General features: G+C 35.2%; 1 protein-coding gene across 1 annotated transcript; it reads right to left on the reverse strand.

The window, feature by feature from the left end:
• Positions 1–13,283: 13,283 nt before the first annotated feature.
• Positions 13,284–14,977, reverse strand: LOC147533077 (serpin-Z2B-like). The gene is made up of 2 exons (XM_086650634.1): positions 14,391–14,977; positions 13,284–14,278 (listed from the first exon to the last, which is right to left on the reverse strand). Exons 1-2 carry the CDS (start codon positions 14,823–14,825, stop codon positions 13,466–13,468), a joined length of 1,248 nt encoding a protein of 415 aa, XP_086506760.1. The 5' UTR covers positions 14,826–14,977; the 3' UTR covers positions 13,284–13,465.
• Positions 14,978–16,739: the final 1,762 nt, after the last annotated feature.

Below are 16,739 nucleotides of genomic sequence, written 5' to 3' on the forward strand. Positions count from 1 at the left end.
ATGGAAAGAAGCTGTTTTTGACCCTTGGTAGCTTGTTTGTAAGATAGTTTGACGACTTTAAAGCTATCAAAACAAGAAATATATTGATCGACACAGCTAGTCATGAAAGGTACTTTAACTGAGGTTCCATTCAGGAGATAAAAGTTTGATTTCTTTGTTCTTGATGGATTGAACTGATATTTATCCCATGAACCTCTGAAATAGAGTGCATTCGCCAATACCATCTTTGTGTGTTTATTGATAGCTCCGCCCGGGAGTAGATTTCTGATTAGGCCGTTTGTGTTCTCTTCAGCCCATTTGTTCACCTCTTTTCTCACTTTTTTTGCCTTCGTATCATCAAGTTATTAATTATTACCAAACCATATATAATACGTAAATAAATTTAGAGACAAGTATTAATTGTAGTTAAGCAATCTTAATTAAGTCGTACCTGAGTTTTGAAATCGACAGCTTCCGCTTTAGCTCTATAGATTGAAGTTGCAGTTTCTTGGAAAGAAGGTTTTAGAGTGCATGAACTATCAACCCAAACCCCACTTACTAAAGAGAGAGTAGGACCGCCTCCGTTTGTGTCTAACGAGTTAACGATTCCAGAAACATAAGTGTTAAGATCATTGAGATTTTTACGTTTGAGAAAACCCAAGAATTGTTTTAAGGTATGACCATCTGATCCAGAAGCTATTAAGGATAGAGCAGAGTAAATTGAAAAGGGAGAGAATACAAAGTTGTTATCTTTAGCCTCATTCAACCATACATGCTTGGCTATATTTTCCCAAGATGATGAATTTGTTTTAGTAGGTCTCTTTCTCTTCCTCCCAATGTGTGGCTGATGGCTAGAGTCATGCTTGGCTATATTTTCCCAAGATGATGAATTTTTTTTAGTAGGTCTCTTTCTCTTCTTCCCAATGTGTGGCTGATGGCTAGAGTCATAACCCAACTCCATTAATACTCTTTTACAAAGCTCAAGATGAGAAGGGAAACAGAAGAGGGAAAGAAAAAGGGGAGGATAGAGAAACGGAAAGCAATGCAATTTGAAACCTCTAGTAGTACTTCCCTCTTTAAATAGCAATACTAGAGTCGGCTATTAGCACTAATTCAGATACTTCTTTCCCAAGACTTGTACCATAGGAAGAAGGGAAACTGCCAAAATATGTGTATGTGAATTTCCAAATATCTAGATTTTTTTGGTGTTTGATGAAACCAAAAATCTCTATATATGATCTCTCTCAAGTTTTACACGGTTTTTGGTTGGTACAAGAGATGTTTTAGGAATATGTTATTTAGGAAGTTCCAATCCTAGGTTTTCTTAAATAATTTTTGAGGTTATAGCCCAAAAAACGGGTCCTAATAAGACATTTAGTCCTCTCTAATCCTATAAAGGGTTTCAAAACTAAAATATTAATGTAAATGGATATCTAGTCAATTTGTATCCATTTCGAGAAAAAAACACTAATCCCTAAAATACATATTAATCTTAATACCTAAACTAACCTTCCTTATATATAAAAACTGATTTTTCTTCAAAATTCCAAATTTCTGTTTCCTATTTTATCTCCTACCTTCTCTCTCCAATCACGATTATATTCAAAGTAACCATTATCTTCATTATTCTCTATAACGGAAACTTGTTTATCTTTCTCTTTCTAAAACCGAATCATCTACTAAACCTCCATTTTTTAATCTCAGAAATTTGCTTCATCTTCATTAGAGCAGCTGAAACTTCCATCGTTTATCAGGATTTACAGTTTCAAAGTCTCTGTTCGTACCATTGTCAAGATCTACTATTTGCTTCTCAGGTCAAAATAACAGATTTAACATTGCACTATTTTTAATCTTCATCTTCAATGTATATTTACAGATTTCATCATCATCGGTTTCATCTCTGTATCATTTTTTACCTACTTTCATCATAATACATCTCTCTCTAAACATATTCATAACAGATTTAGCATATTAATCTCAAATCCTTGTTTAGTAATTCATTAACTTCGAATTTGTGATGTTTATCTTCATGTATTAAATTAGTTTTCAGAATTTTGTTATAGATGTTGACTATTCGAATATTTCTTGACATCAGATCCGGTTACCGTACCACTACTAAACCAGAGAAATTTTTGTGCGGTAACTGATTATAAACGATACATACTTTATACGAACGTATTGAACATCACACGTTTTCACCAGATAAGGTTCCCTAAAATGTTTTCGTAACAGAATGTAAACATCGTGTAGTTTACGAAAAATTATAGGTATTTTTTTGCGATTTACACATTTGAACTAATAAAGATTTCATACAATTATTCTGTAACAGTGTGTACATATTGCGTAATTTCCAAAATAGTACACGTAATTTATAGCAAATTACACATGTTTGTGTTATATTACAGTGTCACTGTGATTCAAACTAAATTACTATTTATCTCCAACGCATGTTGAAGTTTATAAAAAATTATGGATAATTTATTCATTGTTTTATGTCGTTTATGATAAATTATAAATTTTTCTGACAAATGTATATGTTTTTTTTCTTGTAGTAAACCTGCATTGATGGAATTTCCTACTGAATCATCACATCAAATTAAGACTACGAAACAAAGTACGATAGTGCCGCAACTTGGAATTTTGCACAGGCAGCCCCATTAATATCAGTGGTTTACTCCGACCCATCTCATTCGGTCGATCTTCAACAACTTACTTGTACATGTAGAAGGTGGTAGGTAGATGGTGTTTCTTGTGAGCATGCCATTTGGTGCATAAAAAGTTGAAATTACGATGAAGAAGATTGCTTCTATGATCCTGTTTGGACAACGGAGTCTTATGTGAAGACTTACAAGGAACATATAAACCTTGTCCCTAACTTTGATGAACCATGTACATTTGATGAAGAGTCAAAAACAATACCACCTTTGATTCGTCGTAGACCTGAAAGGCCAAGGACAGTAATGATCGAGAGCTCGGACAACATTCCAAGGAGATTGAGGATTTGTGGTAGGTGTAAGCAACCTGCTGCCTACCACATCGGCACGACATGTAGGGTTAATATTTGAGTTTATTTTTCAGTTTCAATTAAAAACACATTGTTGTTGAATAAAATTTCTTTTCAGTCGTACAAAGTTTGTGTTATTTATTATACAGTATACATATTTAATATAAATCACATACTTTATATTAAAATATAGGATTTCAGATTTATATTTTCCAACATGTTACGATAATTTATGGTACATAAATTACATGTAGGCGTAAAAAACGAGTAATTTAAGTCAGAAAATAATCTAAGTATGTCTTCTGGTTCTTGGAGCTTCCTTTATCCTCTTAATTAGAGAATTTTGTAATGGTGTTTGACTCAGCAACATCTGATTTCTCTGATCCACCCTTCATAGCTTTTAATTTTGTTTATTTCTTCTTAACTATTTTTGGAGTTTGCTCCATAAAATCATCATCTTTTTCTTAATCACTTTCAGCTCTATCTAAATAGGATTTGGCCACTCGAACAATATCGGAGAAGTCATTGGGATTTGTTTCATCTATCCCCAACGAAAAGTTCGGAGTGCAGCTATAAGTCCTCTCTTCGACATGCTCAAATAACACAATGGCTGTGCATGGTACATTTACATCAGGATCTGCAATCATGAAAACATGTTTTTGTAGCTAATTTTTGTATATATGAAAGATATTCCACTGTCATTTCTTACAGATTACTCATCAAATCTGATAAAGTATACGTAATTTACGAACAATAGATAGTCTGCGACATAAAGTATGCATCATTTATGATAAATTATTAAAACTTTATATATAAAAAGGTATAATTTTCTCACAGTTTCAGAAATTTATAAGACTTTTCGCAAATATTTACTTCAGTAATTGATGATGCTTTAGTTTTAGATTTCTTCTTTACAACTTCTTCCACAATAGCTTTCCTCTGTAAAAGACTCTTTCTCACTGTAGTTAATTCCTTGGAAGCTTTAGGTGTACCTTTAGTTTTCGCTGTCATTTTAAAACTCCTGCACAACAACAAATTTCAAGTTATTGTTAATAAATTATAACTATTTCACAAAAGAAAAATGTCTAAATGTCAAACAGAAGTCTATGTTTCATAAAAAAAATTTAGGGTGTCGAAAAAAAATTAAATTGTAGATTAGATGATCGACCTACAAAACCATTGAACTATTATTCATTATACATAACTCATAATTTAAAAAACATTACACAAAAACGATGGAACAAAATAAACCCAAAATCACAAAAATCGTAAACATTCAAGAAAAAACCCTAAAAAGCTCCACCAAAACCTTTACCAAAACGATGAAAAAACTTCATTATAATGGAAAATAAACATGCAAGATCAAGTATTTATAGATTTCACCTGAAGGTAATGATGGTTCGAGATTTAACCGTTTTGGAAAAAGTATCGATTTAATGAGGAACCTTACCTTTTCACCTGAATAACTTTGAAGAAAAGAATAGGTTGAAGAAGAATGAACGATCTTACCTTTTCAGTGGTGATGGCGTTTCGTTTTGGTTAGGGTTTCATTTCAGATCGATTCGGGGAAGAGGAAAGAGAAAATTTGATTTCCAATTCTATTTAGAGGAGAGATAAAACACGATTTGTTTATATCCGTTACTTCCTAATAAATCCCCCAAATCACGCCCAATTCTCGGCTTTTCAGATTTCGTCTGCCCCAAATTGCAAAACGCGTGAAATTTGATTGTGGGACATGGACGGTATTTTGTTTATAAAGGGAGGGTTTTTATGTCCATATTGCAAAAAGACTAAAAGTCCATTTTTTGGGAAGATTGGACCCTAAACCCTTTTTGAACATTATTTTGGACTATATACCCTTGGACCCTTTCTTAAAAAACAGATCTATTCGGGCCCACAAAAAGTGCTCACAAATGGCCCGACATTTCGCACATCTTGTCAACATGACGTCACCAATTTGCCTTTTTCAGACCATTCAAGCTACTTTTTACCGGTCAAATCTAAAGGCACCTAGCTAAAAGGCTGCTAGCATTCGGAAATTTTATTGACTCGAGTCAATGGTCATTGACCCGAGTTCTCTATAAGCACTTGTTTTTAATGTGGGTGACGGTCACCTTCATTTGCTTCTTTCATCTTTTTTTTTTGAGTCAAACCCATCTCCTTCTTTCTAAACAAAAGCAGTCCTACGGCACCGACACCACCCATCTCCCCTCTATATCTTGTTATTTTTTCTCTCTTTCAATTTCTTTCTCTCCCACTAATGAATCTATCCCTCTCACTAATGAATCTATCTCTCAACCCTAATTACACCAACCAATGATTCCTAACTAAAAAAAGGGTAAAATCCACTCCTCTTCATAAATATTGAACGAATTAACTGAAGAATAAAACCCGAAACCCTACATTTCCTGGAAAGGTGATATCAAGATTCTTAACAATACAAGTAGAAACAATAATCAAAATTGATGTGAAAGGAGTAAGACATTAAACATCCCGAGAACATCAACGGTGGAAATGGTTGGTGTTGTTTGGAGTGAAGGGGTGATTCTAGGCATGTGCCTGAACCATTCTTCATCCAATGGTGGTAATTATTAATGCAGTTGGTATAAATAGTGATTATAGGCATGTCCTTGCACCAGTCTTCAACTTCTTGAGTCATTCTCAAAATTTCTCCAATGTTCAAACTCTAAACCCTAACTCTAATATAGGCATGTCCTTTCCGTGAGTCGAAGTTCCGTTTTGAAAGCTAGAGAGAGAGAAAGTTTGAAATTCCCAATTTGGTTCAGATTTTGTGAAGGATGGAGGGGTTAGGGTTAACTCCACTTTGACCGGTGCCTACATAATTGTACGGTGCTAACAGAGAAAGGAGAAGTTGGACTTTGTGCTAATAGAGATGGATGCTAACAACCTTTTTGGCCTGGTGCCTTTAGAAGCACCCAAATATTTTTCCTTAAAATTACACAAGGCTGCCTTGAGATTTTAGTAGTCTGAAGCAAGTTCAAAATTTAAGGCCTTTTATGAGATCAAATTTGAATACATATTTTATTTGTATACTATCAACAATCAATTGAATACAAGTGAGGCACTGAAATCTCCGTTGTGAAAGAAAATTTGAATACAAAAATCAAACTAAGAGCATCTCTGCTGATGTCGAAAATTGGCACCTATTTAAGTTTGAAATGAAAAACCTTTCGGATGTGTTGAGTCTTAAGTTTTGAATGGTGGTATGTTCTGAGTTTGAAATTAAAAGTCAGATGAATGTTTCGTAATTAAGAAACACCTTCCTGTTTTGCCTACTTTCCGTTGGTGCGAAATATTTCGTACCTACGAAACTGAGTTTGAAAGTCAGATGAGTGTTTCGTAACTAAGAAACACCTTCCTGTTTTGCCAATTTTCCGTGGGTACGAAATGTTTCGTACCTACGAAACTGAGTTTGAAAATAAAAGTCAGATGAGTGTTTCGTAACTAAGAAACACCTTCCTGTTTTGCCAATTTTCTGTGGGTGCGAAATGTTTCGTTAGTACGAAATCTGCTGTTTTTTTGAGGTCCCAATTTTTTTGACTTATTATTTGTTCTTCCTACATGTAATGAACATCGAGTCAGTGTAAAATAAAAATAATGCATAATTGATGTTAAGCTTAAATTGAGAGTAACTCATGTTACCATAGTAGTTTTTACTACATTACTCCAAGTAAGCGAATAAAATACTTATCATTCTAAGAAGAAAAAAAACATCTAATTGTTAATAATAAAAAACCTTCATTCTGGGACGTCAATGTTCTCCACCAGACTAATGCCTGTCAACTCCTTATAACAGTCAAATCTATCTTTAAACAACTCGTACCAAGCCCAATAGTTTTTGTTCTTGACTTTTTCGTAATATGTAAATGGTGGAACATGCGGCAAAGGAGAATTTGACTTCAACGTTACCCAGATATAATGGTTATCGTTGTAATGAGCAAGAACGACCATATCCCATTTTTTATAACTTTGTGGACCTATCGAGGTCGGCAAGAATGTAAAGTTCATGTTCTTTGATCATATCACAACCGGAACTGAAAACGTTTCTGCCACAACATATCCACATTGTGGCATACAAAACCAATTATGTTTCGGGGCTGGATCTTCGTTACACATGATAAGGGTCCTTTAGTTCATCGATTGCATTACAATGCCACATAACCCTGTAAAAGTCTTCATTCTCAATAATGTCATTATACATCATTCGACGAATTTCCTTTCCAATCTCGTGACGTCCATTAGTAGTTGCTTTACCAACAACATGAAAACCACAATGCCCATCCCCCGAGACATCTACTATGTTTTGGACGTACTTTTTCATGTGAGGGGGAATTGAACTCAACCACCTTTTCTCTATCACCGGCGGATATATCACTAGAGCCGGTCTTTTCTTTGGTCCGAGTTCCTGTCGTTCAGTTTTTTGCGTCATGTTCTTCAACTTATCGTCGAGTTCTGCCTTTTGCATTTCCTTCATTTCTTTTTTTCCCTTTTGCATTTCGGCCGTTCTTTTTTTTCCCTTCTCTTTTTGTGCCTTTCTCTCTCGTATCTTCTGCAACGCCTTTTCTTTTTCTAACTTTTTTTCTAGTTTTTCCTTCTCTGCTTTTTGCTTTTCTAAAATCTCAAAGCTTGATGGTTCCCGTTTTGTAGTCCTATCCTTGATGGGCGACCTTTTCCAACAATAGGATTTTCAGGCTCTCTCATGTTTGTTGTTTTAGGAGCACCTAACCTTAGTTCGATTCTCATTTGCTCTATCTCCAGTTGTGAGGCTTTTTGCCACCTTTCTCTAGCTATCATTTGCTCAGGTAGGTCATCGTAGTTCATTTTTTCGACATCTACCAAGACATCGTATGACATCTGTCTCCAATATCTATCAATATTTTCATGAGGTATGGGTACATTACTACTATCGTACTCGAGCAACTCGTGTCTACATGGTAGCCCATGTGTGCGTCTAAGTATACAAAGACAAATATTTCCACTTTCATAAGGATCGACCCGTTGTATCTCAGTCAACATAATTAACATTGCCCGATGTGAGACTACATTCCTTAATTTGTCAAAAAGGCGTGTTTGATGCTCATGCAATACAGTACTCAAACTTTTCTGAAAAGCAGCTGTGATGTCAATAAACTGATGTTCTAAACACTTATGAGCAGCTTCCCAACATGAAACAAAATTACCTGTCGAGTTATTTAAGAAACACTTCGACCTACCATGTTCTCCCTCAGCTCTACTGGTTGTTGTGGTGCCGTAGTGTCTTATCTGATTAGTCCAATAATTAACAAATCTCTCTTTGTAGAGTGACAACCATGTATCTTGTACATAGGATACTAACTCCAAGGATTTTTTGGTCAATTTGTTTACGAGATTATTGTACCGGGAATTGTATAATTCTTCAGTACCTGCCCAAACCAAAAGTTGTCATTCATTAAAAAAATCATCAACCATCTTCTCTTTCTCAAGTTTCTTGTCACTTTCATCCATCTTTATATTCTTGACAATGATCTTTAATTGTTTTTCAGCCTTCGATCGTACGTTCTTGTTTATATGCCACAAACAAAGGATATGTTGCACATCTGGATACATGACCCCAATCGCATTTATCAACGCTTGTTCCCTATCAGTTACAAATACCGTTGGAGTATCTCCAACATTATATAAATCTCTAAGACACTCTAGAACCCAAATGTAATGTTATGTAACCTCGCTAGCTATAAATGCGTTTGCCACTGTGAAAGTCTTTCCAGTCGAAGTCGTCGAGACTACCTGGAGCAAAGGATACTTAAACCTATTGGTTTTGTAAGTGCAATTGATGATAACATACTGAGGGAAATACCTCGCCAGTTGAACGTTCTTAGGATGTGAAAAAAATAGATCTGTTATCTCTTCAGACATTTCGTGACATCTATGTTTCGTTACATAGTGGTAGTCGGTGCACAACTTCAAAAACTGTTGCATTGCTGACCTCACTTTCATTACACTTGAGCTTTCGTCGCGCATTGTAAATAGTCTTCATAATGGACCAGTTAGGTTCACTATTTTGTTTGGCCTTTTGTTTTATGTGCAACAATATCTCTTTGGGACGTGATCCACTCTTAGTTAAACTCTTAACTAATTCAGATTCAACTTCATTCAATCGAGACGCATATCCATGGCCTGTGAGATCCTTCTCAAGTTGGTGGTTGTGATGTCCATTGATTACTTCAATAATCCACTTCTCGTGCTTTTATAGCAAAAGGACAATCACATTTAGAAGAACCCGTACGTCTCCTTTTACTTGGAACTATATTAGAAACCCAATTGTTTAGTTTGTGGCTACTGGATCTACCACTTCGACTGCACCGAAGCAACGTGAACGACCCTTTTCCTTCATTATTCACAGACTTACTCATTTTTTTCACAATGACAAATCCGATTTCTTTACATGTCTTACTACACCAATCTATTACTTCTTCCCTTGAATCAAAATACTGTAACATATAAGAAAATAAGTTATCTTCAACCTATATTCAATTCATTCACACAATAGTACTAATGAAAACGTATTCTTACCTTGTCTCTCAGAAATATATGTGATACATCCAATCTCATAGGAAGAGTTTTACTTTCATGCATTGAAGATTCATTTGAGTCAAATTGAAGAGTCTGAAATAGAAATCAGAGTTTCAAATAATCTATATACTAAAATTAGTAAAACAGAACCTTTTCGAGTGAATTTACAACAAGCCACATTTCGTACAAAAGATTCTTACGAAATGTTTCACAACATCATTAAGTGCGAAATGTTTCGCATCTGCGAAATCTGTTCGTGGTGCAGTTGTAAAAGAATGTAAATCGTTTTTTTCTTTTGAGTAAACCATGAAAATCGAGTTGAAAGAGAATAAAATCAAAAACCACACATGAACTTTAACTCTTCAATATCATCAAGACCAGGCCATTTTTTAGTATCTATGTCTTCTTCATGATCATTAGGTTTCTTCTCCATGTGTTTTAGGGTTTACTGATTAGAAGAAAATCAAACTTCAGTGGAAGAACACAAGAAAACTTGGCAGTTGTCTTATTTTTTGATCCCTAGAAAGATTTCTTTTAATTTTATAAAAAAAATAACTTCTAATTTTATTATAGTATCTTCTATAATTTTTTTTAACTCCTAAAATTAGAAGCCAGTTAACAATAGAAAGAAACAAAAAAGTCAATTTTATTTGACTGATTTTAATGAAAGTCTTTATTCCCCGGAGAATTTTCTTTATTCCCCAAAGTCGCGGCTAAGTAATTTCACCCACATTGCTTATTTTTCTTCTAAAAATCTCCATACTAGCTTCCCAACTAAAGCCAAGTTAACTTGCTTCATATCACGAATCCCCAATCCTCCATTCTTCATGTTTTCTTTAGTCTCTGCCATCCGATATAGTGCATTTTCTTTTGATTCGAGTCATGTCCCCACCAAAATTCCCTCTGACATTTTTCAATTTCATATAATGTTTTCTTTGTCACTAAATTTGTTGAGAGAAAGTAAACCGGTATCGTTGCTAACTCATTCTTCAATAATACAGTTCTTCTGGCATGTGATAGAGAATGTCTATTCCACCCTGCCAATTTCGATGAAATTTTTTTCCAATAAAAACTCATATGACTTGCAAACGTACTTAGATTGAAGTAAGTAGTTTCTCAAGTATTTATCAGTGTTTTCCATCTCTGTAACGTCCATAATACTCCTAATATGTTCCTTCCTGTTCCCATTGCAATTTCTGCTAAGTTGAATGCAGGACTTATGATAGTTTATGAGCTGACCAGAATAACTTGCATAGGTTTCTAGAATCTCCTTCAATTAGTTAATATTACTATTTGTTGCTTGTCCAAAGAAGAAGAGGTCGCCCGCAAACATCAAATGGCTCACCAATGGTGCAAAACTGTTTACTCTTAGGCCATTATATAGCCCATTTACTTTTGCCTTCATCATTAACCTGCTCAACAATTCCGAGCACAAAATAAAGAGGTACGGACTAAGAGGGCATCCCTGTCTAAGTCCTCTTTCACTTCAGAAATTCCCTTTCGGTCTACCATTTATCAAAACAGAGAAGGATGGTGTTGTTACACAATTGATAATCAACTGATGTGTTTTGCCTAGGGGTGTACACGAGCCGAGCTCTTAACGAGCTGCTCGAGCTCGGCTCGACTATTGCTCGTGCTCGACTCGAATATTAACGAGCCCGAGCTTAACACGAGCTCAAAATCAAGCTTGTTTACATAAACGAGCCGAGCTTGAACATTCTTTAGTGTATCACGAGCTACTCGTGAACAACTCGTTTAACATACTCTTATAATAGTATAGTACATAATTACGTATTAGTATTGAAACTTGTACATGAAATGTCAACCATTAAAAAATTATCGGAATATGAATCATTAATCATTATTGTGACAAATGATCATTGAAGTATTTTGATGATTTAGAAAGTTTTAATTTGAAGTATTTTGATAAACGAGCTTAAAACAATGCGAGCTCAAGTTCAAGCTCGAGCTCTTTCAAACTTATATGAACCGAGCTTGAACAAGTGGACAATTACTCGAACGAGCTCGAGTTCGAGCTCGAGCTCGACAGTCAAATACACGAACCAAGCTTGAACATCTTACTACTCGGCTCGACTCGACTCGAGTACACCCCTAGTTTTGCCTGTAATACCAAATTTGGTTAACACCTCACCCCAAGAAAGTCCAATTTACTCGATCATAAGCTTTAGCCATGTCAACTTTTAGCCCAAAAGCGCCGGAAATAGATTTGGTTTGCTGTAAGAAGTGTCCCATTTCTTGAGCCACTATCAGGTTATCTGTTATTTGCCTACCCGGAACAAAAGCATTTTGAACTGGAAATATTAACTCTGATAAACGTGGACTAATCTGCTTTGTTAATATCTTCATAACCACTCTGTATAGCACGTTACATAATGCTATAGCTCTGAAATCTATTGGGTTTTCTGGATTTTGAGTTTTGGGGATTAGTACTAAATGAGTGTGATTCAGATTACCTGGTAGTTTACCGGATTCAAATATATTTTGGATTTGTCTCGTGACATCGTTTCCAATTGTGCTCCAACACTTGTTATAAAACAAAGTAGAAAACCCATCTGGTCCGTGCGCTTTATAGGAGCCCATTTCTTTAAGAACCATCCATATTTCTTCTTTATTGTGTGGTGCTCCTAATATTCGACTTTCTTCCTCAGAAATTGTCTTCTCGGTTAGACTTAAGTCAATAGGTAATGGTTGGACTGTTTCCCCCCTTCAAGTCCTGAAAAAATGTTCAACAAGATGATTAACGATTTTACCTGGGTCTGATGTCCAATTTTGGTCTTCAAGTTTGATGGCATTTATGTTATTTTTCCTTCTCCTATTTAGAACTGATATATGAAAGAATTTAGTGTTCCTGTCATTATCCTTTATCCATTGCTTCTTTGCTCTCTGACTCCAGAATTGCTCTTCCATCTTGAATAGTTCTACCAATTTCATATGTAACTCCTCTTCTTCCTAGATCGACTCAGTTGAGTTATGTTGAAGTCGTTTGTGCGCCGGGTAATATTGAATGTAAGCTAAGTAGTTTGGCATGTTAACATTCTAAGGTACATCGACTATTCACGACCAATAAATCGATCATGAGATAGCTCACTTATCTCGATCGCAAAACAATTGCCCCTTCATCAAGCGTATGCAGGAGACGTGTAGGTCTGCCTGTACTTTATGGAAACTTAAGTAAATTTAGTGTGCAGTCCAGTTGACATAACATCTTCTCTAACTGTGATCGAACGTTTTTTTAACTGTTCTGCGTGTCTCGAACCCTTGACTTCTAGGATGGAAGACTATATCTCTTACCACTCCAACCAAGAGTTCTTGATGCTTTTTGGAGTTTATGTCAACACCTTGGACCACTTGGGCTACCAACTGTTGATGTTTCTTGGTTCCAAGAACAGTGAGATCGTCTCGTAGACGAGAGAGTTTTTTTTTTGAATTGTTCAGCGTGTGCCTCGAACCCTTGACTGTGATCAAACGTTTGATAATGTTAACAAACTTCCAAAGTTTTCTTTTGAGCATGATGATTTTGGATTCAATTTCATTCAAAATATGCATATTCAATTTCATTCTTTTGAGCATAAGTTTAAAATAATGATGCAACTATATGTAACAAATTATTTAAGTGAGAAAAAATAGCATCTAACTAATTGATTTCATATATTCTAACTAGTTGGTACTGCAATTCGATCTAATTACTCATAAAGTACTATTTCAATTAGAAATCTAAACATTATCCCTCACCATTTATATTTGAATATTAATTTCACGAGACGACAAATAATTGCACACTTCAACTATAGTGATCAAATAACTAGTAAATCTACTCTATTAACGATTAAATCAAATACTAAAGGGAAATGGAGCGCTAACGCTGTTAATGAAGGATTAATACATTGTTCAATTAAAGGAAGGATTAAGGACATGACCCATGAATAACACCACCCTGTTGATGTCGTCTCGGATTATGAACATGAAAGGATGATCCGCTACAAAATCTACTTCAGGTACTGGATTACGTGGCGGCCCCAACGAACAACAAAGCCTTCCAAGGATAGAAGAAGCAGCAGTAGCTATAGTTCCTTGTGCATCAACTTCAACAAAGCATTTGTGTATGGCTTTAGAAACGAAAAGATTTTTCGTTTTAGGACAATCCAACATCTTAGTCAGGTCTGCTTTCACTTCGTCAAAAGGTAAATCCAGACCCAAGTCATCCTCTAGAACTCTAGATAGTTCAAAATCAAATAAGATCTTAAATTTTGGAACCCAAAATTTTCCCGTGTCAACCATTCGTTTTGGAAGATGACATTCCAAGAAACCTGATTCAGAATCCACCTTTTCTATCAGATCAACAAGTCCGTCTCGCTCGTTAGGTAAGAATATATACATAGAAAGGCGTTGTGTTTGACAGTTAGTAGCTTGTTTATAAGGAAGTTTGAGGACTTTAAAGCTATCGAAACAAGAAATATATTGATCCTCGCAGCTAGTCATGAAAGGGACTTTAACTGAGGTTCCATTCAGGAGATAGAAGTTTGATTGTTTTGTTCTTAATGGATTAAACTGATCTTTCTCCCATGAACCTCTGAAATAAAGTGCATTCGCCAGTACGATCTTTGCGTTATCATTGATAGCTCCGTCGGGAAGTAGATTCATGATTAGACCGTTTGTGTTCTCCTCCGCCCATTTGTTCACCTTACTTGTGACTTCTTTCGCCTTTATATCATCAACTCATTAGTTATTACCAAACAATATATAATACTACTAAAACTAAATAAAATTAAAGACAAGTATTAATTGTAGTTAAGCAATCTTAATTAAGTCGTACCTGAGTTTTGAAATCGACAGCTTCAGCATTAGCTCTATAGATTGAAGTAGCAGTTTCTTTGAAAGAAGGTTTGAGAGTAGATGAACTATCAACCCAAACCCCACTTACTAAAGAGAGAGTAGGACCGCCTCCGTCTGTGTCGTGTGTGGTTGAATCTAACGAGTTAACGATTTCGGAAACATAAGTGTTAAGATCATTGAGATTTTTGCGTTTGAGAAAACCCAAGAGTTGTTTTAAGGTATGACCATCTGATCCAGAAGCTAATAAGGATAGAGCAGAGTATATTGAAAAGGGAGAAAATACAAAGTTCTTATCTTTAGCCTCCTTCAACCAGACATGCTTAACCAGACTTCTCCAAGATGATGAATTTGCTTGAGTAGTAGTTCTCTTCCTCTTCATGGGCAGTTTTTGCTTGTTGTAACAATCCAATTCCATTAGTTACTGACTTGCAGTTTGTAATCAAATCTTACAAAGATGTGGGAAGGGGAAGAGAGAGCTACCCCTTTAAATAGAAACCGAATTCTTGGATTTAGAAACAGCTAATTTGATAAAATCAGGATATCAAGATGACTTGTTTCCCAAGAGACAAGAGTAGTATAAATCATATGAGGAAACTGTTTATATTCTTTTTTTTTCCAAATATTAGGAAACTTGTTACCTCTTTTGGGCTTTTATTAAGATGGGAAATTTAGCCAAGTTTGGCGGTGGAACTTCACATTAGTTATGAATTTTATGTATTGGTTCGTGATTTTCCCTGAGTTAAGAAAAAGTCCCTCTATATTTCTTAATATTGACTGTTGATCAACAATCTAGATTTGATCTACCAATAGTTAAAAAACTTGTATATACCCACATCCAAAATCCTCTTCATCATTATCATTATTTTAGTAGAGGATTAAAGATATGTCCCATGAACAGGGACAGATCCAAGATTTTCACTTAGAGAGTGCGGATTTATATACTTAAATAATTATTTTTTTTGCAAACACAATTGCAAATGCAATTGACCTCTACGAGAGTTGAGCTACAAAATCTATAAGAATTATGCCACATTGTTGTATAACTATAACAGTAGTAGAAGCAGCTGCTTCAGTTCCTACTTCATCAAAGCACTCGTTCTAGATTTTCGACACGAAAGGGTTTTGATGCAGGCGCATACGGGTCAAGGCCGCAAACCCACGCGCCCTTGCCCTAGTCGGCCACGTTAGTGGTCCTAGTTAATTTAGGATTAGGAAATTACCTTATGTTGGTATTTCTATTATTAGGAGTTTCTATGTTTTAAGTATCTTTAATATTTAGGAATCCTAGTTTGAGTCTATATAGGAAAGTTTATTATCCTATAAAAGGAGGTATAGTCTATTTTGATATTCATATTGAAGAGAAAACCCCCTTCAAGTTTAATAAAGTTTACTTTATTTACAGTTATTTATCGTTCTTCGTTTACTTTATTTACCGTCTTTATATTTCCGCTGCGACTACATCAAGTGGTATTCAGAGCCATATATTTTTATTTTTTTTAATCGTTTACAATGGTTAACACGACTATTCCTCTTGAATGTTGGAAAAACTTTCCACGTTTATGTTGGGATCGCATTCGAGATACATGCAACTCAATTTTACATTGATCGAAAAGATGAAAGAAAAATTCATCAAGTTTCTAAAATCCCTCTATTCGACGGTCAATTCCATATAAATTTCTGGATTCACCATATGGAATTGGTTCCGAAATCAAGCAGTTCATGATAACGATAAGGTTTTTTTGGTTGAGCAACATATGTCCGAAAGAGTCTATAAACAATTCAATGTACTGCAATGGAGACTTATTGATCAAGGAAAATCGATCATTGATGATTGGGATCCATTGGTAAGTATTTTCAGCTATGTTTTTCTTCCTTTGGATGAATACCTATCTTATATAGAAGCTCAAACCCAATCGAACAAATTATTATCCGAAATTCCTTCAACTACCATGATCGATACTGTCGAAGAAGATTTTCTTGATAAAATAAACATTTTCTTGATAAAATAAACACTAGTTTTTCAATGACAGAGAAATACAAGTTCAGTGAGATGAATAAAGAGGAAGAAATTCAATCGAATAACACAAGCTCGGACAAATTATTTGCTCCGTATATAATTCCGGGAGAAGAATTGGTTGTTTCGAATCATAAAAAATTTCCGCATCAATTATGTTCCACACCACCTCCGTACTCTTATTATGCACCACCACCGTATTCACCACCTCTAATGCCATCCTATTCACCACCACCGTGATTGGCCTAAAAGGTTACCCTAACTAGGTCTACACCCGCAAGTGCACGGGTGTCAAGTTGTAATTTCTCGGTAAGA

Source organism: Eschscholzia californica, unplaced genomic scaffold, assembly GCF_041429995.1.
Source record: "Eschscholzia californica isolate CP2 unplaced genomic scaffold, dmEscCali1.0.p SCAF_6, whole genome shotgun sequence".
Lineage (NCBI taxonomy): Eukaryota > Viridiplantae > Streptophyta > Magnoliopsida > Ranunculales > Papaveraceae > Eschscholzia > Eschscholzia californica.

What these genes read in the sequence shown, in the direction of transcription:
- LOC147533077 (XM_086650634.1), bottom strand. Translation starts at nt 14,825, where the DNA reads ATGGAATTGGATTGTTACAACAAGCAAAAACTGCCCATGAAGAGGAAG. An exon ending in CTGTCGATTTCAAAACTCAG is followed by an intron (nt 14,279 to 14,390) that starts GTACGACTTAAT and finishes GATGATATAAAG; the next exon opens with GCGAAAGAAGTCACAAGTAA.